The 24,902-nt window shown below is 37.4% G+C and overlaps 1 protein-coding gene across 1 annotated transcript in view; it reads left to right on the forward strand.

Annotated features, from left to right (window-relative positions):
- Positions 1–24,902, forward strand: part of GLIS3 (GLIS family zinc finger 3) — a 495,075-nt gene that overhangs the window by 354,974 nt on the left and 115,199 nt on the right. Inside the window, exons 5-6 of the mRNA XM_018052026.1 lie at positions 19,733–19,894; positions 23,897–24,007. Coding sequence (XP_017907515.1) covers positions 19,733–19,894; positions 23,897–24,007 — 273 coding nt within the window. The remainder of the gene's footprint in view (positions 1–19,732; positions 19,895–23,896; positions 24,008–24,902) is intronic.

Here is a 24,902-nt window from a genome sequence, read left to right on the forward strand (position 1 = left end):
AGGTTTGACTTGTAGGCAGTGTAAGAGACTCACACAAGGACTGCAAACCCACTGCTTGATGGTGATTTTCCTCTGCTTTTCCATTTGAGACCCGTAGGCCACACCTTCAAAGGAAGAACAGATATATAGATATGGAGCCACTTTGAGATTTTCTTCCCATTCCACAGCACTGCAGGAGGCAGGTGGCTTGGAGGCCTGGTAAAGATTTTTCAGGTTTTAACTCCAACTGCTCATACCATGTTGTGAGTTCCAGGGCAAGTTCTCAAGGATGGAATTCTTAGACGCTGTGCCAGGGAAGATGCGGGGTCTTAATCAGTTTGTGACTGCAGGTGTAGATTATTCTTCTTTGATGTGCCTGTGAGTTAAGGCAGAAATCTCTCCTTTTGGGGGAGCTCTCATCGTTTCAGCGAAGCTGCAGAAGAGAAAGCCAGATAAAGGCAAAACATCCAGAGTTGTTAAAGCATAGTCAGCCCTCTCATGTACAAGGCTGTTTCTGTAATAGAATTACTATGTGGGGGTATTCAAAGTTGTTTCAAGGAAGAAGCCACCTTGGTAATGAAAGGAGAAAAAAACATAACTGATTTATGGGATCAAAAGAAAAAACCTCCATTGTAATGTCTTTTAGTGTACCCTAAAGTTAGAGGTGAAATCCAGTATGCCAGGTTACTTAAGAATGGACTAAGAATCAGACTTAATGTCTTCAAGCTCTTTGACTTTCTGGGAAAAGCCTTATTTGACAGGCCAGAAATATTCTGCTTGAGGTTTGGGTCTTCACAGAATTAAACAAAGGGCATCAAAGCCTGTTCCATGGTGATCTGAAGGCTTCTGTCCAGGACGTTTCTGTTCATTTGGATACCAACCATAGTCTCAAACCCAGGGCATTTTGTTGTAACATTTTAATAGCCTGGATTTTTGGCAGACTTTTGTTTAGTTTATTTTTCTCTAAGCTTGAGACATAAGGAATTGAAATTTGAGAGCACTGCTGTGTCTTAGAACTTAAAATTTAAAAAGCTTTTGAAAGTGATTTTCTTTCTTTCAGTTGCTCTATTGAAGAATAGAATTTAACTTTTGTAAATGACCATTGGGTAATGTAACCGCAACAGTTTTTGTTTTGTTTTCGTGGATAGTGTAAACAGGTGGCTTGACTAGACTTGAAGAAGTCTTTTCTTTTTTCTTCTTTTTTTGCCAGATTCAGAAGATGTAGGTTGCAGCAGAAAATATTTATGAAGGGAACAGACTATGGTATGGTTGTAGCCAATGTCTGATACATTTATACTATTAATACCTCATTCTGCTTCTTCCTCTTTCCCATAGCCGCCATTAAAGGGAAACCTTTTTTTATTGATTGTATTGACACATTCTGCTTCTTATGCTGTACCTCTTAGGCAACCAAATGCAATGTGAGGATTTTTGAAGAACTCAGTATATTATTCAACCACCAGGTAAACAGTCTATCCTTAAATACAGTTTTTCAGTTATTTTTCCCTATGGTTTTTGGAGTCCCTAAATGCTGAGAGAGAAAATTAACCTGACATTTGGGTACTTTTTATGCTTAGCTGTTTACAGCTTTATTTGGTAGTGATCTGTTCTGAAACCCTGTAAGCATCTTGGATATTTCCTGTTCTTTAATACAATGCCAACTATAACCACTGCTCATAATCCCTCTTTCATTGGTATGATGCATTTTAAATTTTCAAAATAGTGTATATATATGTGTGTGTGTGTGTGCGTGCGTGCATGTGTTTGTGTGTGTATACATATATAAAATCTCTTTGAGCTTCATAACAGCCTCTGGAAGCAGGCTGTTCTCTGTGACAGAAATTCCTTCTTGGGTACCATGGTATCTCTGTCCTAATGCCTTACACGGAACTCAAGTGCAGAGGGTTTTTGTTGAAAACCCTCGGTTCAACTTCCTAGTCTCCCTCCCTCCCTTCCTTTCTTTCACCCAGAATGACCGTCCACTTTCAGTTTAAATCCTGAAAGACACAGGCAGAGCACCACATGTCTTCGTGGGTGTAGTGACTGGAGATGAAAGAGCTGAATTTCACACACTCTCTTCCCTCACTGCTATTCTGAGAGGCCATGTTTTTGAGACATCTCTCTGATTTACAGCTCCATTTCCTGGGTCATCTTCGTTTGAGACAACTGCTAGCTTGAGCCATTCATGCTCTCTCTTTCCAGTCTGTCCTCTTGTCCCCTCCACATGGTGAATTCTCTTGCTTTTGCAGAACTTCTGCTCACCAGGTGGGTCCTTTTGAGCTTTCACATCTCTCTTTTATTGATTTATTTTTACCCACAGTCTTATTCCATATACACCATTGTCTGAATTGTCATGAATTTTGGATTTAATTCCAGATAGTCAAAAGCATATTTTCAGCTGAACAAACCAAAAGAAGTAGAGAGCCTCAGTCTCCTTCCCTTTTTACTTTATTCTCATTACCCATCCCAGCAGGGAGGATGAGTAAAGAATGCATCCTCTAGATCCTGAAAGAATTTCTAATATTCATTCTTTCTCTATAAGATACAGAGCTTAATCCTTTCTTTAGACATTTTCTTTTTTCTAAATAAACAGGGCCTAATTGGAAAAATCTGAGAGAGCTAAGCAGAAAAGAATAGAAAACATTTACTGAACTTGGAAGTGCATATTGAATACTGCAGGAAATTTGCATATGGATTACTTGGTGAAAAAATAGAAACATTCTCGGCCCATTAGTTACTGTGATGGACTCCCACTGTCTAAAATCCAAATACTTTTGCCTTGTTTTCTCCAACTATTCTCTTCTGTAATCATTTCTCTTTAACCACAGGGCAGCTATTCCATTACTGCACTTTGTATTAGGGAGAGGACGAAATAAAGAATATAGCTGTGCTTTGAATATGAGCAGGCAATCTCTGATTTAATCTTCACACACTGTACCATTTTTTCTACACTTTGGCGGGGGTGTTGCCTCTTAATCAGAGGAGGGGCTTCTAAGTTGCATTTTCATCTCTATAGTTATAAGTGACTATCCTTGGTTTCAATCCTTAGAGTCCTCCTTGGTGCCTCAGTTTCTCCAAATGAGAGATGGAGGGTAATATTTAGCAGCACGAATGGAAACAGGAGGAAAAGAATCAATGAATATTTATAAAAGTAAATTGAGTCTCTGGGATATAAGATCCCACAGAAATTCAAAGCATAATTAAAGTAGGGAGAACAGATTAGTGTTAAATGTATGTGTGAAACACAGTTTACATTTCCTTCCAACAAAGACTGAATTTAATTTATTCAGTAAAGAGGAGAAAAAAAGGAAAAAATGGTATTGTGAATTGGGATTCTAAATTTGGATTTTGATATGTTGATTGGGGTACTACAGACATAAAGCCACATGTTGACTTTTTCAGCAAATGCAAGCTATGTGTATGTGTGTGTGTTGTAGGGAGAGAAGGGATATACATAAAAAGCAAATTTAATTATCATTGGTGGTACTCCTTTAAGAGAGCCACATCAAGTACTAGCAAAAGAATTGTTATCAAAGAGATATTTAAAACTCTTTACCTTTAATCCATAGAAAAATCATTAAATATAGATCAGCTCTTTGTACTATGGTATGAAACCAGACCATTTGAACAGACAGACTTTCAGATATTACCTACAGAAAACATCTACATTACTGTGTCATTGTCTGAGGAAACAACCCAAACTCTGTCACTTAAAAAAAAGAGTCATTGAATATTAATAGCTGTGGAAGTTGATGCAGAAAATCAAAATATTAATTTCTATCAGCCTGTTCCAGGCTTTCCATAATGGCTTGGAAACTGCTGGAAAAAGTTTTGTGCAACATTGATTACAGAAATGGAAAGAAATCATAGTAGATAAAGAAGACCCTGTGTGTTTTATGAACACCGGAGTGCTGCAGTATGCACTAATTTGTTAAAAGGACTAACAAAATACAAATATTCTCAAGAGATTCTGTCATAAAAATGTGTTGTGTAGAAAATCCAAGCTCACTTTCTTTCCTGGCCAGATTCTCTTGACAACGTAAACCTCTTGTTGGGATGATAAAGACTTGTCTCAATTTTCTTGCAAGATAGAGTTCACCAGAGAATATGTAATACAGACCCCAGGTCCCAAAGGAAATCAAGAAATGGTGACCCTTCATGCTCCCAAGCAGAAAAGGCAGTGGCACCCCACTCCAATACTCTTGCCTGGAAAATCTCATGGACGGAGGAGCCTGGAAGGCGGCAGTCCATGGGGTCACTGAGGGTCAGACACAACTGAGCGACTTCACTTTCACTTTTTACTTTCATGCATTGGAGAAGGAAATGGCAACCCACTCCAGTGTTCTTGCCTGGAGAATCCCAGGGACGGCGAAGCCTGGTGGGCTGCCGTCTGGGGTTGCACAGAGTCGGACATGACTGAAGTGACTTAGCAGCAGCAGCATCCTCCCAAGAAGACATCTGTGAATATCTAAACCAAGAACCACCTGGATAATAATCACAATGTGATTTTTCAAAATGCAAAATAAAAATGGGAGGGAAAAACCTGTGTTTGAGTTGGCAATTGGACCCATAGGAACTTACTCCGCAAAATGTGGCCTGAGGACCATCAGCATCTCTTGGGAGTTTTTTCGTTTTTTTTAGAAATGTAGACTCTCAGATCCCATTCCAGACCTGCTGAATTGGTCAGCCTTATAGTGAACTCTTGGAGAAGGCAATGGCACCCCACTCCAGTACTCTTGCCTGGAAAATCCCATGGATAGAGGAGCCTGGTAGGCTGCATGGGGTCACTAAAAGTTGGACACGACTGAGTGACTTCACTTTCACTTTTCATTTTCACGCATTGGAGAAGGAAATGGCAACCCACTCCAGTGTTCTTGCCTGGAGAATCCAGGGACGGGGAGCCTGGTGGGCTGCCATCTATGGGGTCGCACAGAGTCGGACACGACTGAAGTGACTTGGCAATAGTGAACTCTTCAGGAGATTTGTGAGCGCATTAAAGTCTGAGAAGTGCTGTGCTACGATACCACTTGGTAGGTAATTGCTTTAGGTATTATGTACTGTCTCCATACAGTAATTAATTAGGTAACTGATCTGTGGTCATTGAATAAATGATGAGCTTTGACAGTTGACATTTGGATGATCTGACCTAATATTACCCATAAATTCTGGATTGTTCCATTTTCATTCATTGAACACCTGGCAAATTCCAGGACTATACTAGAGGCTCTGGAAACAGGGGGTATGGACAAGATAGAGCTCAGGAAATAATTGTGTAGATGATTACTAAAATTTTAATTTAATGGCAGATGAGTAAGTAATTGTGAAGGAGAAATACAGTGTGTAAAGAAAATACAAATTGGGTGAACCTGATCATGTCCAGAAGATCAGAGAGTGCTATGGGATCTCCCCAAATGGTGCTACCCTTTGGAGGCTTCTGGTTCAAGTGGGCCTCTATTGGATGAATCCCAGATAGGCTGAAGAGCAAAAGGGTAGGTTACCATTCCCCAGTAGTTAGGTGGCTAAGAAAGTAGGAAGCTGCTGCTTTTGAGCTAACTTTTTTCCCCTTGAATAAACATTTTTATTGGCCATATGATTTTATTTTTTGAGGTGCCAAAAGCTTGCATGGTTTGCTCAAATTAGAAAAATACTAAACACCACAAGTCCAGAGAGCATGAAAACAAGAATGCTCTACTGGGGCAGACGTTCCAGCTCTGCCATGTTGATTGTTGTTCAGATTCCCTTGGTCTGGGTAGACCTGTGGCTCAGCAGCTTCCCCCTTTCCCTCTCACTTACGTGGAGCTTGTCTTAAAGAGATCAGCAGTACCCCATCTCTCTTTACTGTGGCTTCAGCAGACTTCATATCATCCAGAAAGACCAGAGTTGTTTTTGTCGTGCTTCTCTCTCCTTTCTTTCCTTCATCTTTTCTTGTTGAGGTTGCTTTTCCATCTCAGTCATTTCAAGTTTGAATTTGATTTGCATATCTAAGCTGTTAATTATACCAATTACTTGCAGTGTTTCTGCATTCCAAAAAAGAAGTCTGAAACTGACCCCTTTCATTAAAGTCAGTGTCAGTTTGCCCTGAAATTTGGAGCTATGGAGACAAGTCCTTTTTTTCCCTTAAAAATATATTTGTAAAAGGCCAGCTGCCAACAACTGTATTTTTCAGGTCCCAAATGCTCATGTTTCTGGTGGTGTTTTTCTGTAGTCCAGCATACATTCTTTAACTAAATACTACTCTTGAAAGATCAAAAGGAGTACTCCCTGCTTTCATTTTGTTCTTGGCTGTAGCTCATGGATGTCTGTTTTTTTCCCCTTAATTTACAAAAAGCTTTCTTTCCTTCAGAAGAAAAAGAAAGTGGCTCTGTGGATCATAAAGCAATCATTAGCATTTACTAATACAGTCTGTTCTAAGTTGCTTTACCACCATGTATTTTCAGTTATTTACTGAGCAGCTGAAATAATTGGGCTTTGAATTTTTAGATTACTATAAAGTAAGACCTATTGTCACTTATTGCCGAGTATAATTGCACCATATGTATTTAGTGAAGCTATTTATTCATCTCCCTGGTGGATAACTTTGTCAAAATGAATTGAGATATTTTTGTGTGTGCAGTTGGAATCTAGAAAACATTTGCATTTCATGTAGCACTTAGAAATTATAGAGAATTTCACAAATATTCTTTTTCTCCAGATCTGAGGATCTGTTCTTTGAGTTCTACTCATCTTTTATTATTCTCCATTGTTAGAACAAGCACTGTTCCTATGAGTATATAGCTATTCTGAGTGGATTTTAAGCTCTAACCACATAGTCTTAGAAAGGAAGGAAGGGAGGGAGGAAGAGAAAGTATTTTAATATAAACGGCTTGTATTTTAATATATAATAACTCATTTGCCCATTATTCTACAAATCTGCGTTAGAAGTTTTCTGTGCACACTAGTCTGTCATGAAAAGGACCACTCTGGTCCCTGTGCTGAAGGAGCTCATGGTCCATGAGGATGTTTTAAGGGTGTATATGTTGGAGACTTAGCCTAAGCTTGGGGACCAGAGACTGCTTTCCTGAAAAAGATATATTTAAACTAATCTTGAAAAGATACTTAACCAGGAAAGGAGGAAGAAACATTTTTCCAGGTCAAGGAAATAGCATATGCAAATACAGTCTCCAAGGAACTGAAAGACCAGTGTGGCTGAAACTGAGGGAGCGAAGGGGAGGAGGGTGAGGTGAGGATGAAGCTGGAGAGTAGGCAGGAGCCAGCTGAAGCAAGACTTTGTAAGCCATGGTTAAGCTTTGGTTTTTATCCCAAAACAATGAGAAACCTTTGAAGAATTTGACACAGGGGAGTGATGTTATCAGATTTCTAGTTTCAACCAATTCCTCTGGCAGCACCGTGGAGACTAGATGGTGGACGGGGGCAAGAGTAAAGGGGGAGACCCATTGATTACTGAAGATCAAGTGGGAGAAGATGGCTACTCAGACAAGGGGAGGTCCAACACTGATAGAGAGAAGTAAACATGTTTGAGAGACACTTTGGAGGACCTAGATACTAGAGATAGATGTGTGAGAAAGGGGTGTCAAGAATTATTTCCAGATACTGGGCTGTACTGTTAGGTAAATAGAGTGTAGAGTGAAGTTCTGTTTGGGGAGAAAGGTCATTTTTAAGTGGTGGAATATTTACATTTAGGTATCTGTGAACCAGCTACAAAGATATTGAATAGGCAGTAGGGCCTGGAACTCAGAGGAGAGGTCTAGGCCAAGTTTAACAGTTGATAACCCTGTATTTCTGATGTGATACAGTTTGAATCCTTATATCCAATAAAGGAAAATAGCAAAGTGAACTGTTTTTCTGAAGGAATTTTGCTTCAAATTAGAAATGCTACAATGAATATTTAGGCAAATATTCAATTACTAACCATTTTTCAAAAAATTTATTGAGCACCTAATACATACTAGGCACCTATTAGATTATGGAAACTTCTAGAACATCTTTCTTTTCTTCATAAGTTAAGTTACTTAGAAGAAAGGCTTAACCACATAGGCATTTAAGAAGGACCAAGTTTGTCACCATTGGTAAATTGGTAGTAAATTCACGAGCCCCTTCATTTGATTAAATGAATGAAGGTTCATGCTATTAAGTATTTTATTGTTTAGCTGAATATGCAGCCTTGAAGTCTTCCAGAATGCTCACATTGACTATTTCACATTAACTCTGACTTTGCATTTGTTTCTCAGCAGCATAAGCATCTGAGTGATTTACAGAGGCATACCACTTTTTTTTTAACTTGAGAATTACAGTTATTAAAAAAAAAAGATTATGCCAAGAACATAAGGCTCACAATACTTTTTCATTTTTATCAATGACTTCCCTCTACATTCAGACTTTGGTGAGAATGGTTGGTACAATTTTGGATAGTCAATGGTACTGTATGAATTTAAGCTACTAATATTTTTCATTTTATAAAGAAACAAAAGAAAAAGTGTGCTTGGATGCCTTCCAGAACATATTTTTTCCTTTATCTCCTTAACATATTGAAAAATAGTATTCCTTGGAGTTGCATAGTGGAAATGGTTAAATAATTGAGCCAGAAGGCCATGATTCTGGTTATCCATCTGCTACTTGCTAGCTCTGTGTCTGTGGCAAAGCACCGAACTTCTCTAGGTCTTGATGTTCTTCACTTGGAAAATGGGGATAATACTATTTGATAATTTGAATACATGAAAAATGATGGTAATAACAGTTAACCTTTATTGGGAATTTGCTCTGCCCTATGTATTTTTACATCAGGATTGTTGGCTTGGTAAGATGACTAAGGAGATAAAATAAAGCAAGAGACCTATCTTAGAAACATGTTTTACTAATTTTTTATTTCTTTGAAGAATAAACAATTGTAAATTAAATTCAGTGAAAAGGCCAACTACTTTATATAACAGACCAATATCCTCATCAAATTAAAACATCAGGTGATTCGCATACACCACAAACTTGGGTAATATTTTATGTGGACCTGTCGTTGTGGTAAATGGAGTCACATTCGGAGGGGAAAGAGGGTTGAAATTATCTTAAGTAGAATAGTCAAGGGGATTGAGATTACAATTCTTAGCTAAGGTATTTGCTTTAGAATTATAGGGATCAAACTCAGTGGATCCATACAATGATTGAATACTCTGTGGGTTTTAATACCTACATGGTCAGACTTGGTTAATGAATTTGTCAATACTTTCTTGCCTGTGAGTGAACCATGGGCCTATATATAGGAAGAGTGATTTCTTCAACAAACAAAGAGAAAGGCTCAGAGATGGGATAGGTAGTTTAAAATCAGAGCAAAGAAGAAGAAGAGCAAGTACTGATGGAAAGATTGGGAGATTTTCTGAGCACCTGCCACCTTGCAGTCAGGCATGTGATGGGAGAGCCACGCTGAAAAGCTTAGCTGTGAAAGAAACAATACTGGAGGTGATGCATTTTGGAAGCAAGTGAGTGGCCTTGCTGAATCTTGTGGGTTGTCACAAAGGATTGTCAGTTCTCTGACTGTGAAGCTGCCCCAAGCATCACTCTGAGCTCACACCTTCGTAATGGCTGCCAGGGCTAATGCAAGGTTTGAGTTCCATTATTTTCATATCTGCTTCTTTTTTAAGCAGCCAGATGCATATGACTTTTAGCAAGTACAGAATTTATATTTAAGCAATGCATAATGAAAATCGATGACTTTTTGTTGAGAAAAGCATGGTGTCAGAAAAATATCCCTGCCACACTCTTTCCTCCTGTCACAGTGGTGGAAATTTTACATTTGAAAGTGAAAAGGCTTAAGATATAATTTTTTAATCCCATCTTTCCTGCCCACTTGCATCTCTTCCAAAGTTTGTCAGGGCCAGATCTGGAATAGTAAGAGCCATTAAAAATTTGGCATCTTGCACTCTGTTTTTTGGAGTAAATTCAGTATGGGCCAATTTATGGTAAATTATTCTCTTCGTGTGTGAATTTCCTCTTCTCTCTTGGCAAATTCATGCTTGTCTCTACCCCCCTGCGCACAGATCTTAAATATACACATCTATTACAGAATCTGTGTGGGATATGTGTGCAAGTGTTAGTGTGTGCCCATGGCTATACCCACAAATGCATATGCACATATTTGCACCTATGTGCCTATATGATAGCAAATTGACTTAAACAGTTTGTCTTGGAAGTTTGTGTTGCTGTATGTATGTTAGCATACATTCTGTTGCAACCCGCAAACAGTTTCTCAGTCAAGAGATGACAGAATTTAGCAATCATTTTGGGAAACACCATAGTAAATAAATATATTGCTTAGCTCTGTTAAACCAAGCATGCCAATTCTTAATAAAACTGAAGGCAAGCAGTGGCATTTCTCCTCTTTGCAGTCAAAGAGAGTTACAGGGGAGCCAGTCCACTGCCAGCAGGAACGGCAGAGCCAAGGCCTTGCCACAGCCCCCTGTACTCTGAATACAGAAAGCTCTGGAGTTCGGCGTGGTTATATCCTGGGGTTATATGGGGTCGTAATGGCTGCGTCCCGTTCAGAGAGGTTGGCTATCGGATAGTGAGCAGATAGCAAGGGAAACTGCTTGACCTGCTCTTTGGGGATATTTGACTTAGGCAATTCAGGGCAAGGTCCCAAAGATCTTTTTCCTTTGCATGAGACACTCTGATGAGAGACTCTTTCCTGGCATATTTAAGAGTATGTTAGCTTAACTTAAGGCAATTTAAAACAGTTTCTTTTCATTTATGCATGAAGAAGGCGTACACTTATGTTCCTTGAATTATTCCTAATAATGTGTTCCCAGTGGGTCTGTGTATGTGTAGCTTAAGTTTGGAAAAGGGTGTGGTAGGAAAACAGCCCACTCCCTTCACCAGTATTGCTACAGATCTCTCAGAACATCAATAAATAAGACATCACAACCACAAAAAAATACAACCACATATTGTTATTAGTATTGTTTCCCCACATGATTAGATATTAAAATAATTATATGTTTTGCAGTAATTCTATAGAACATTAAAATCCAACAAAATCCTTAAATGCATTTTATAGCTTTTGCTGTGTTGACCATTTGACATCATCATAAATGGTGACTGGCTCTACCTAATTAAAAGGCCTTAATGAGCTTTCTACAGAAGAAAATCTAGGAAATATATATATTCTCTCCATTTCCTTTAGCATTTATTTAGCAAATAATCTGTGGTCACTTGAGTATATGCCAATAAAAAGATTAATAAGACTCAGTACCTTGTCTTCATAAAGCTCACAGCCTAGTAGGGGAGACAAACAACCCAATTAGTGTACCCCATGCATTAGCTGGGCAGTGGATAAGTCTTGATGTGTGTGTGCAGTGGGGTGTGGGGGGAGGTGGAGGTAGTGATCCATTGCGCCTTGGTGACACCAAGCATAAAGGAAGGTATCACAGAGGAGGTGATACCAAGCTAAAGAGTCAGCAGGATGTCACTAGGCACAGGAAGCAGCAGAAGCAGAGGCAAAGTGGAACAGTGATGCCTAATTAGGGAACTGCAGCTGGACTGGCCTGGAGTCCGGTGGAAAGGTGGGAGGACAGACGGGAGGAGACAGGCCTGACCATGTCTGTGCTAAGCCCTCCTTTGACCCATAGCCTCTCTCTCTCTCCTCTCTTTGTTTGTTTTTCTGCTTCTCGTTTCCTTATTTCTCTTTTACTTCATCTATCCCTGTCTGAAATTTGAGAGACCCTTTAGAGAAACTAGAGTTTTAGAGAACATTTCTGACACTATTTAAAAAATGCAAAAAATAATCCCTAAAATCCAAAAGATGATTTCTCCAACATTTGTTTCCTCACCTTTAGTCTATAGAAAATAGTTTGGGGGTGTTGGAGCAGGCTGGGTCAGATTCAGAATTTGTTCTGAGTGTATGTCTACCTCCTGGAATGTAATATGAATGTAGGAAAGGCAGGATGAAGCCTGGTGATTCTTTTGAATCATCTGTATAGCCTATAAAGTGCTCAGTGAACAAGAAACTCAATATTCCTGGGTCTATTGGTATATAGACTGATGCTCAAAATTTTTTGCAAAACTTTTCTTTAATATAGAGTAGCAAAATATATGAAAGTTGCCTTTATATGTAGACTTTATATATACTTCATGGAAGTATTATGCCTTTGCAGATCCATGTGTACGGAATCAAGTATGCCTAGATGATGGTCAGAAACAGAGAGACATGGAAAGTGAAATAATTTGATTTCTTTTAGGTATATTTACACAGGGCCAGTTACATAGCCTTAAATATATTTGCTCTTCTGGCATGCAGTCAAAGTGCATTTACTGAGGTCTGACTGTGAGCCTCTGAAGGACACAAGCACTAGGGGATATGTATTTGCAGATTGCATGAAATCAACGCTAATAAACAAGAACAAAATTCAGGCAACTTACTTATTCTTATGTGTAAACAACCCCCAAATAGCCAGTTTTTTATTATTTACCCACTCATGGAATAATTATTTGCTTGAAATTGTAGTTTTCTGGCATTGTATTGACACAGCATGAATAATATATGATATTCCTTACATTTGTTGAATAACTGGAGGCAGCAATATGATATATTTAAATATCAGTGTTGCCAGTGGTGAATGTAATGCCCATGATAAGGTTCCATTTGTCCCTAACTCCTTTCAATTTTTATAAACCAGACACGTGATAATTTCCATAAAAATTTAATATGGTTCAAATGTTGGCACAGAAGTAACATATTTCTCTCTACATTGTCATGTGGCTTCTCAAAAACATTTTTTCCATTTTCAATTTTTATGTTACACCCTCATTTATTTTGCCACCTCATTTAGAGTGCCCTTTTAAAAGTCAGCTGCTGCCCATGACCCAAAATGTTTAAAAAAAAAAAAAAAGAATTTTCTTAAACCAATAAGAAGCACATTCATACTGCCCATTTTGGTAACCTTTGTTTTATACAGATTTCTTAATCAAAACCAAAAAGCACAACAAGCCAGGAAGTTGTATTTATGAGCTAGTTAATAGATTCATTTTGTACACTAGAATAACAAGGAAAAACATAGTAACTGGGATCTCTTTTTTACAGTTTAGGAAAACATTACAGAAAGGGTCTTATATTAATTCTACAAAATTTTAATAGTTCCAGAAAATATCGATAAATGAGTACAGTAGGCCACTTCAGAATTCCAGATAAGTGACATGCACTGAAGTAGTTGACTCATTGAGGCCGAGGTGTCAGAGTGTCTTCCCCATTCTGGCTGCTTCTCCCAAAAGACCAGGAAACTTTGAAGCAAGGCTGTCCTAGGAAACGCAAGTGCAATCTGTTTAGATACTTGGAATCTTTGTAAAATCACTTTGGGGTACACTGATTTCCCTGAAGTTAAGAGAAATCTCAAATTAACCAGGGTAACCCTACCACAATTCTATATAATTTTCCAATGAGGCCACTGTTCCTCTTGGTAGACCCTTCAAAATATTATAAAATCAGATATTACTTTTAACAACCAAAAGGAAACATACAAACTCCTTTTCTTCCATTGTGGACAATAAGGTGATTAGATTAAAAACATGAGCAAAATCACTCATGTTTTCAAGTGAGAACCTGCAGAGACATCTCTTTCCTCTTTACAGAATTAGTAGTCTGAATGAAGCTTGGAGAGGGAAGAACTCCATATTACTCGGTATAGTAAATTCATGAACTACATACTTTTTTAAAGCCTCAAAACATGTGAATTATTTTCTTCTCCCTTTATGTAATGCTTTATGCAAACCGATGTGGTAAATACTAAGATTTGCTGGAGCATCCAGTTCTAATAAGATGCATTGGGAGCTGAAACCACAGGATGGCACGAGGCAAGCCGTACGTCCAGTGCAAACAACACTGAAGCAGAGGCAATGTCAGATTGCTCCAGTGTGGTTCTGCAGTCTTTTTGTTTTGATTTCTTATGCTTCTTTTTTTTCCCCCTGACTTTTCTTCTGCTTTTCTGCCCCTAGACAACATTTTCTGTTCTCTTCTCAACCTAAGTTTAACAAGTAGATTTCACTCTTCCGCACTTCTGTGGACAAAGCAACAATAGTTTGGTTCATCAAAAGCAAGTCTTTTTATGCTTACTCTAGTTCTTTGTCTCTTTTTTTTTCTTTGAATCCAATTAAATCATACATTTTCAACCTGAAATGAGTTTAATAACCCCTAGAACCTTACTTTTCAAATTGGCATCTTTGAACATCCAACATTAAAAATATGATGTAGGAGGTGGTTAGAAATGCAGAATCTCAGGCCCTATTCTGTATCTACTGAACCAAATCTGTATTTTAACATTGACAACATGCCCAGTGACTCATGAGCACGTAAAGATGGCCAGCACTGTGCTGGAAGAAGGCTGGTGAATCTCAGCTAAACACTAGAGTCAGATTTCTCACCTCTTCTCATGAGTGTGAGGTGGCTCTGGGCCCTCAGCTGTGCCTTTGTCCCCCTCTTTCAGTCACAGAAGAAGCCATCTTTTACTTACACCTTTTGCAGGTATGTCCATGATTCAAGTAGACTTGCGCTCTCGGGCTTATTGTGGAAGTCACCTTGACTGTATCCACAGCATGATAAATATTTGCTGACCTTTCCACCAATAGCTTTCGTCTCTGTTGTCTTTGGGCTGTACATGGAAGATGTAAACTAGCATATAATTCATCAGTAAGTGCCTAACTCTGCACAGCATATCACAGCTTAGCCGTCACTAATAGGAATAATTGGTCTTGACTGATAAAATTGTAAGAGCTTATACCTCCAAGGGTCGTAAACACTGAGCCTTAATTGAAATCAAATGTATATTTTTAGAAAGCATGTCCAGCATCATAGACTCCTTTCTGTTTTGGTTTTGTTGACACTAGTGATGGTAGAGAAACCTAATCAGGAAAGGTTTGCTATTATTACTGCTTTGAATATGAACTTGTGCTTCTCAACACTATAAATTGCTGATTAGGGGAAGGAGTAATATTCTACTTGATTACTGGTTACACATATGGAATAAATCCTATTTTAATGGTGTCTAATGAGTCTTTCATTTTCAAAACCTTACACAAAAGCCTCTAATAGAAAGGGAAAGTAATATTTCAAAGGTCGTCTTAATGCCACTTAATGTCAACAATCTGTAATCAAGCCAATATATAGAGATGGTGATTACAGTCCAGTTGTGATCCTTTAAATATGAAATAATCTCCTAAAGTAACAAACTGGTGCAAGCTAAGTTTCTCTGGATTTGAGGCAACTTACACTTCTTAATTAAGGTTTGCTCCTTGAAAACAGCCTCAGAGTTAAAGAGATTTTTCTCAGAGTAAGGCTTCATGCAGTGCCGTATTTTCAAACCCAAGAGATTTAAAGTTCTGTCACTTCATGCATTGTTCTTGTATGTGTCTGTAGTCACTGAAATGTGCAATTGGAAAATAATGGCTCCCCTTCACTGCTTTTTCTCAACAGCAGAATGTAATAGGTGCTAGAAACATGGGATGTTTTGTTGGTCAAGAGGTCACTGAGGGAATTTTTAGGCATGCCTATTTCAGAAGTAGAATCTGCTTGGCAACAGATTAAATAGTTAAGAGCTTAAAGAATCTCTAGTATGAGACTGGCATTCTGGAATATTGTCTCATTTGCAGCGCATATGGAGATAACCTTGCTTTATCCTGGGATGGAGATGTTTCTTTTTAGTCCAGGGCTGCCGCAAGCCCATATGACTCTTGCCCCAATTAGAAATGAGTGAATTCTGCAAGACGTTTTGCTTCTGTCAGGAGATTGTCTTGAGAACAGCAACAGTGATTACAATGTACATTTCATTCCAAACTCACAGACACATGGTAGCCTCAGAATCTCCTAGAGGGCTCCTTAACACTCAGATGTCTGGGCCTGCACCTCCCAGGTTTCTGTTCTGTAAGTCTGAGTTGGGCTAGAGAATTTGTGCTTCTGACAGGTTCCCAAGGGTGTGACAATGCTTCTGATCTCAAATATATCTTGAGAATCATTGCCCATGCCTCATCAGTATATGACCTGCCCAGCCACATGTAATGATCTTGAGTCCAGATTCCCTTGAGTAAAACGTGAGTCTTAATCCTTTTGTTTCTCTCCTTGTCTATCACATAGTGCCATGCTCCTAGGGCTTACTCAGTGTTTGTTGGGGAGGAAAATAAGAATGGTATTTAGATAAAATTACCCATGTGTCCCAGACCCTTTTCCTACCCCCACTCCCTCAAACATTACCATTCTGCATTTGTCTTTCTCTTTGTTCTGCTTTTCCTCCTTCCACTGCTCCTTTGGATTCTGAGAGTTTGTTGTTCTTCTCTAATCTTTCTGTATCTGGCCTGTGTTTGATGCACAGGCAATCTCAGGCCTCATGACCCATCTGTGTACCGCTGGGCCTTAGATTCCTGGCTCCACAGCCAGTCCAGGAAGGAGATATCCAGTGACTAAGATATTGGTCAGTTTTTGTGAAGGAGTTGGTTCAATGACACAAGCAATTAGGTGACAATTTGGGACCTTAGATCTCAGGACAGACTTTTCACTTTAGGAATCTGGATGAGAAAGTATGTAGCCAAATTCAAGGAAAGTCTCCTGGGGTTCCTGCTTTCCTTTACATTTAGATGTTTCTTTACAAGGTGAGACTCATTAAAGATTTTGAAAACCTGAAAAAATGTAGGTAGAAAACAAGGCAGCCATTTACTCAGATACCCAAAACATCCAGTTTAGGTGTATTTTGTAGCAATCTTATAGAGTTCTACCAAAATATTAGTTTATTTTTAATGTATTTGCATTTAATTGAATTTATGATCTTAGGGTAAAATTGCCTGAGGGAGAGGAAATACTTGTTTGAATTACAGGTTCATTTCCATCATGAATGATAATGGATCCACAAAACGGTTTGCTTTCAAGTTTCATCCAGATACCCTTAGAGAAATAAACGAGTCCTATTTTTTCTTCTTGTAGAATTGTTAGTGGGGCAAGTTCAATCAGATGTTATTCTTTGCATACTCTTGTGATGGGTTGGGTGTTAGGTCCCTCATGGAGCCAATTATCAGTTCTTCAGCATTTCATTTTATTGGTGTGGGTGGGGTTCATGGTTTCTTCTCAGTGAATTTCTTCAATAAGAACGAGTGGGTAATGTTTTTATGAGCCCCCAGTATGTGGGGTTGCCTTGCTCTAGCCTTTATTCATTCAACTCAGTAAGATCAAATCCCTTCACTCCTTAATCTTTTCTCCTGAAAGTAGCATAATGCCCATACACATACTACAAAGACTGTTGTCTTCTGGACTTCACTGTTACAGAGGAAACATTTGAGATCAGCTGGATTTGCATGATTTTACTGATAATCTTTTTGTTGTCATTTTCAATCTGGGTGCTCATATTTTCCTCCATCTTTGCTATTTTAAAAAAATGGTCATGATGTTATGAGATATAGTTCATTTTTCACTGATTTGCTTGGAATGCAGCAAGCTCTTTGGTTTGATCATTGCTTCTGTTAACAATAATACTAGCAGTTTTCTGACTTTGAACATTTACATGGACATTTAACTAGAGAGACCTTGGGAATGCTAGTCTACATTTAGTTTACATCTGATGAAGTAGGCAGTTGGAATTAGTTCTGGGGCACCTTGGGATCCCGTCTAATTACTCTGTGGTAGATCCAGGGTCTTATTTTTCTGGTGCTCACAGAAATCTCATTAAGCTAAATCATTCTAAAATGATTCTCCACTCCAATGTTGTTTCTGAGACAATGCAGGCTTTTCTCTGATCAAGATCTCGGGTGACTATAGAAGACAGTGGTTGTTGGGGCCTATTCGTATCTGGGTATGCATCCCTATAAAATGATGCCCACCCTGCAAAACAACCTTGCTAGGAACTGGGCTACAGGCTTGTTGTGTCCAAAACCATAAGCTCATTTTAGACCTAAGTGTGGTCTATCAGGTGATTCCAAGACAAACTGAGTTATAGCAGAAGTGTACACTGAGTTGTCATTCAGAGTGAACCTTAAAAACAGAGGTTCGGTTGGCAGAGGCCTCTTAGCCATGAATTGGGGCTTACTTTTGAGCCCCTTGATTCTCAAACATGAGAATCAGTTGAAAACCTGCAGAAATAAACACTTAACTCCTCTCTCCCTCTAGCGATATAACATTATATGCCTTTCATTCTTTTGAAAAGTAGTTGGCTTTGTCAGCAATCATCTTCTGTTCAGGCTAAATTTACTTTTATGTGAAATAGAAATCAGGAAAACACTAGAATTATTTTAAGCAAAATATCAAAATTGAAATAAACCAACATATGTCTGTGAAACATGTATAACTCTCAATCAAAAATAAGTACAACTTTCATAAATTTCTTAAAATATTCTAGCATGCAAAATCTAGACAACTTATTTAAATAGATGGTGTTGTGACATATTTAGTTATTCTTCCTCCTTTGTTCATCCTCTACGTAAAGGTAAAAATTGAAATAACCAAAACCTGACCCAACTCTGGTCACCCCTTCGCGAACAATGTACTAATCTGTTGTACTGATAAAAAGTAAGAGAATTGAGGAATTTTATAACATTTCTTTCAGTAAGTTTAAGTTATACCTGCTAATTTTTAATGTAAACTGTTTTCAATTTAACATTCTTTGCTTCTGTTCCCCTTACCACCCCTACATTCCTCTCTAAGATGTAATGCTTCTTAATTGCATTAAACATATTATGTTTTGTTCTTGTAGTTTTTAAATTACAGTTTTCCTTGCACTAGGAACTCGAATGGCATCAAAATTGCTGAAGGGACATATATATTCCAGGGCTTAGCACCAAAGAGCAAATTAAAGGATAAACACCCATCTCACATTTATGCTTTGTACGTAGGCATTCTCTAACATGTTTTCTGTTAGACTGTCACTTCAAGGATTGAAATCACTTTGACCCTCTTATAGTAGCTGATATTTTGCACACAGAAGACAGTAAGTAAATGTTACCATCAATAAATATTACTGACAAACCAATGAAACATTTCTTAAGATCTTCAACTTTTCGTTTACAATTCTTCTCTTCAAGAACCAGATAACAAGGTTTATTTAAAAATAGAGATAAATAAAACTATAACTTTATTTGGAATGTGATTTAGTACTAGGTGGATTGTCTTCTTGTTCCTTTTTAAAAGCATGTTAAAAACTTTATCTCATTAAGCTTGGCGTCACCCTATATATTAAAAAGGTCACTCTTGGATGTTGAAAACCACTTAAGATAGAATTAAGAAAGCTTATTATCATAATGATTGAGCAGGCACATGTCCTTTTCATCTCTAACTCTTGGGCCTTCAATTTCTTTTTTTTTTTTCTCAGACATCACTCTGATTCTTTTGTTGTTGTTAGTTTATTAGTTGTGAAAAGTTTCTTCCTTCCTGATTCCTTCAATTTAGACCAATTTGGAAATGGAAAAGTGTGTTAATTTTTTAACAAATCTTTAAGACATGCTTTACTGTATTTTTATTAACCAAGCCAGATGGCTCGCAGCAAATTTTCTCTGACATAAGTAATCACAAAAATCAGTTTGGGACACAAATCTGGTATGGAAAGTGGCAAGTATATTCAGTAGAAAAATGCAGTTCACACAAACATATGGATATTTTTACAAGTAATACTGTTACTATTTGGATTTCATTTTATTTTTTTTTTGTTATAGGCTAAGAACAAACTAAGGACATTTATTTTTCCTGTCCCCCACAACCCCAAACATTCAAGGTCCTTCTCAGCAACCAAAAATTATTTTCTTTTTGCAGTTTGAAGGTTGCAAGAAGGCCTTTTCGAGGCTCGAAAATCTCAAGATTCATTTGCGGAGCCACACAGGCGAGAAGCCGTATTTGTGCCAGCATCCGGGCTGTCAGAAGGCATTCAGTAACTCCAGTGACCGCGCCAAGCACCAGAGGACACATCTGGACACTGTAAGAATGGCAGGAGCTTTCCAACTTCCAGCCTCAAGTCCCGGTGTGAGGAAGTGCCCGTTTGATAGTGGGATGGTGAAGGTGTTTGCTTTATGACCTGCAGGTTATAGGGACAATGCCAAGGGCAGCAGTGAAACCTGGTAAAGAGCCAGAAGGGGCCCTGTTTGGTTCTTTCTTTTCCTTTTTCTATATAACAGGTTATCCTAAATATTACAGCTGCTGGGACAAAAGGGTTCATATATAAAGCAGAAGCACTTTAGGGGCTGTTATATATAACAGATTTTAGTACAGAGAATGACTGCTAGAGATTGGACCTTAAAATAAATATTCAGATATCAAGATATACTAAGATAGATAAGATACTCTATTGCTAGAAACAGGAAGCATTTTTTTTTTTTTCCTATTTTAGTTCTTTTTTTCTTGACATAAGAACGTTGAGACTGGCCTGCTTTTTGAAAGTGAATCTGGCCTTTTGCTTTAGAAACCACCTGGTATTTTCACCTTCAAGTGATCTAAAAAGAATCAGCAAATCTGTCCCAAGGGTCCCGTTTCATCACTCTTCCTCTGTGTTAACAGCCACATATCCACTGACATACAACCTATGAGAACAATTTATTTTCATTATTATGCTTTAATTCTCTTAGTGCTGAAAGATTGTGTTCACTTGCTAATGCCCTTTCCATGACTCTGTCTGTTGTTTTCTCAATTATGTTGATTGTCCTCCTTTGCATTTCTCAGGTTTTGATGCCATTTTTTCACTTGAGGCTAGGTGGACTATATGTAATTTTAGTTCACTTAACAAAGCCATCAGGGTAAATGTATTATACACATCACAGATCTCTTATCCCACATTCTTACAAGTAATGTATTCATGACAGTACTTTTTCAGTGTTAACATTCTGATGTCTATTATTAAACTACTTCAGAATTTGAATTTTGAAAAGATACTGTTATTTCTACACACCTTCTCATACATATTTAAGATTCTTCTGATGTTATAGCTGACATATTTATTAAATTTTATATTAGTCGCTATTAGTCATATTGATAGCAGTCATTTTAGCTATATGTCACATAACCTTTCTAAACAGAATTATATCCTAATATACATAATGTGATGGTTTGCCTAGTAAACATCTGAAATATAATTAGAGTAATGTGACTATAAGATGGACCCTTTCTGTTCTAGCTGAATCAAATTCAATGAATTTAGGACCAACAGAATGGAATATTAAATGAATAAATTTGGTGAATAGCAGTATTTTTTAAAAGTAGAAATAGGAAAGAGAATGAATTATGTTTAAATGCCCTATTTTGTATGTCTAAAATGGTCTTGGTAGAATCTCATAAATTTTACAATTTGTCATTAAACTTTATCATGGAAGAATGAACATTCATGAGACAAGATTGTCTTGAGAAATTGCTTCTACTCTAGCTAGTTATCTGGAGTTTGAAAGAACTATTGTGAGGCTAAGTGTTATGGTTCTATAATACCCTTCTTTGCTTGGAGCTAATTTTAGCTAATCAAACCAAGAGCATTTTCTAAAGTCATTTTGAATTTAAAAAATCCCTTTGGAAAACTTTTGAGAAAAGCTACCTAAGATAATAATTTCATGATTCAGTTCAGTGCAGTAGCTTTTAAAACTTAACTGTTTTTTTTTTAGTATTTCTCCATTAAGTCTTTTAAAACCATCATTTTTTTCTTTGAAATCCAAACTACCTTCTTGTTGCTTGAAGAATTTATTATTAAAATTTAGGTCCACATTCCCTTTCATTAAGTACTCCTTATGCTAATAACTCCTTATATTAATACTATCAGAATTTTAGATAAAGTATCTTTCTTCTATTAAATGGATGCTTTACTTCTAGGAAAATGATTTGCCCATAAAGATGACTGAGTCCATAATTCTAACCCTGGAAAGTGTTACTAAATCATTTCTCTATTAGCATCTTAATGTCTAAACAAGGGGAATAATTTTATAGTATAAATGGAAAATAATGAAGAATATAGTTTGATGAAGTGTAACATGCCATTTAAAGCTTAGGTAATCTGAGTTAAAATGACCGGTACACTTGTACCACTTAGACCAATCCTTGGCATTGCTGTTTTGGCACACTGATCCCAGGTGGCTGATAACAAGGGTGAGAGTGAAAGCTAGCTGGGAGGAATGGTCAGTATTCAAGCCTTTTTCAAGAGTATCTCAAAATCAAATCCAAAATGACATTAACCATTTCTTATCTTTCCAACCCAAGTAATGGTGACTATTATAATAATGGCATCAGTTTATATAATGCATTAATATTCCCCCCAATTTTTATGTACAGCATCTCTAATGCAAAACATGAACTTATGTGGTCATAACATGACTGCCAGTAAAGATGTTGGCTTATTTTCCCCCAGGCAGGAAAGGGAAGACTAGGGGAAAAAAACTGTGTGAACCCAGGAAAGATTCCCAGGTTAAAGAAAACCTTTGTTTACCCAATGGAAACATCTTGGCAGATGACTTTAGCCCATAATTGGCTCATCATTTTGCAGAAACTGTGACTTATTGAGAGGCTGGTTCATCCATTGTTCATTGTTAGATCCCTGATATGTGATACAATGTCTAGCACATTATGGAAGCAAAAGAGCTGCTGAGTGATTCATTCATTCAGTCAGTCAGTTAGTCAATGAACAAACACATCAGATAATGAAACTTAGAATTCAAATTAGGATTGTCAAACTAAAGTATATATTCATGACTTTATCTTGTTCTTGGAATAAAAATTAGCAACAATAGCAATAAGAAAGTGAAACACATATATGGTTTTTAGAAAGCAAATAATATAATTCACACAAATGTTGGCCTACAAAATGACCAGCAAGTGCATTAAAACAGGAACAAGATATAAATCTTAAGGAAAACAACCTGAATTTTGGGGGGAGTGGGGTCGGTCGATAGCATAGCATGTTTCTAAAGTGAGAACTCTATTGTAGAGACAGTTTCCGTTCTCTTCCTCACATTTCACCTCATGTAGGCACAAATTTAATATCTCACCAGATGAGATACTAAGAAGATGAGTGACAGCTAATATATCTTATAAACGCAGTTAATCTTGTAGGGTTTTTTTTTTCACTTCTTAAGAAAGTTTTTATTTATTCTACAGTATAAAAGTCACATTCTCAAACCTTTGGTTTGAATTTAGTTGTTACAGTAGCAATAGTTGCTAAAATTTGAATCAATGTGTAATGCTCTCATTCAGTCATTCCTAATTATCATGTACCAATCACCAGGGTCATAAAAATAAAAAAAATTCTAGACTCTGTCTTGGGCTCCACACCTTACATCTCTCAGGTGCATGGGCGAATTGGAATAGCCAGAACTTGTTTTCTTTCTCGTCGTGCTCAGCTAAGAACTTACTCACCTAATCTAGGCTTAACAGCAGGACTCTTCTGCAACTAATAATATTAATGTTTCTTTGGCTGGTTTTTCATGTGTCTGTTGTTTGAAACCTGCTGTCTTCTACTTACTTTCCACTAATTTTCCCTTTTAATTCTCTCCCTCTCTCTTTCTGAATCAGGTTTCTTCTGAAACATTACCAGTCTTTTCTGGACTTTTCTACAGCTTCTTTATACCTGAACTCTTAAAGAATATGTGTTTCCTAATTTCTGACAGTACCAGAGATTGTTTTCAGGGGAACATAATTGTAAGTATGACTGGAGATACTAATAATTTTCATATTGAAAAATGCCACAGGAGGTTTCGTGGCAAGAGGGCATTCTGTAGCAGTCTCTTAAAAATCTTCAAAGATAAGCCATCTCTTTGTTTCTTGAAAGTTTATTCTTCTCTTTGCCTTGATGCAAACTTACTGGGCTTTCTAATTAAAATGCATGAGTATCACATAGCAATTCACATCAATCAGTTGGCAACAGTTCATGCTCTGAAGTCAGCAGTCTTTGAGTAAATCTTCCTCAGTTACCTTTATGATTTAACCACAGCTCTTTCTTTCTTTCTTATTTAGAAACCTTATGCTTGTCAAATTCCGGGATGCACCAAACGCTACACAGACCCAAGTTCCTTAAGAAAGCATGTGAAGGCACATTCTTCCAAAGATCAGCAAGCAAGGAAAAAGGTAATTTTAAGTGAAAATTTATCCAGCCAGTAAAAGCACATTTAAATTCCTCTTGCAGTACTGGGAGCTTCTGTGGGACATTGGTAGTCCTAATGCTTCTCAAAGTGTAACATATTTTTGACTCTGAGTAGAGAAGTCTTTCATGAAGTAGTAACAAGGCTGTGATTTTCATAATTGATGTAATCAGATATGAATTTCTGGGGAGGATTTGTATAATAGAAGTTGATGAAATTAGTGAAAGTCACCAAAACTGGAAAGTAACAAAATTAAGTCCAAATTGTTAAAGAAAATTGAATTGGGAAAACAACACAACAAATACTCTTTCTGGTGATAAGGGCTTAATAAATATCAATACAAAACATAAAATATCAATTGGCTAAAATTATTAGCTCTGACGAAGACGGTAGGATGAGTATGTAGAGAGCATTGTTCCTTTTAAGCTTAGGAAAAACACGTTTCTTAATAGGTACTATATATGAAAGTCTGAGAAAAAAATTGAACCTAAAATCACTTTTGACATCACTGAGGGCTTAGTGCATCTCTCAGAGTTCTTAGAAGCTGAAGCTGTAGTATCTCTCAGATTTGGAAGAAATGTTAAAGATCAACCTGCCAACCCACTTGACTTATCCTCCTGACTTCATAAGCAGCAAGTGGTTGACAATACTGTTCTTTAACATCTTGAGAAACAAAGAACTTACTACCTTTCAAGGCATTTTCTTTTTTTTTTTTAATTTCTATTTATACAATGTTCCAAAACAGGCAAAATTTTGAAAGTGTATTAGAGATTCTGATACAAGGAAAACAGTAGAGAAGTTCAAGGCAGTCATGAACAACGTTTAGTATAGTACTGGAGGCAGGGAGGCAGAGGAGCACAGCGAAGGGAGCATGCCACAGG

Source organism: Capra hircus, chromosome 8, assembly GCF_001704415.2.
Source record: "Capra hircus breed San Clemente chromosome 8, ASM170441v1, whole genome shotgun sequence".
Lineage (NCBI taxonomy): Eukaryota > Metazoa > Chordata > Mammalia > Artiodactyla > Bovidae > Capra > Capra hircus.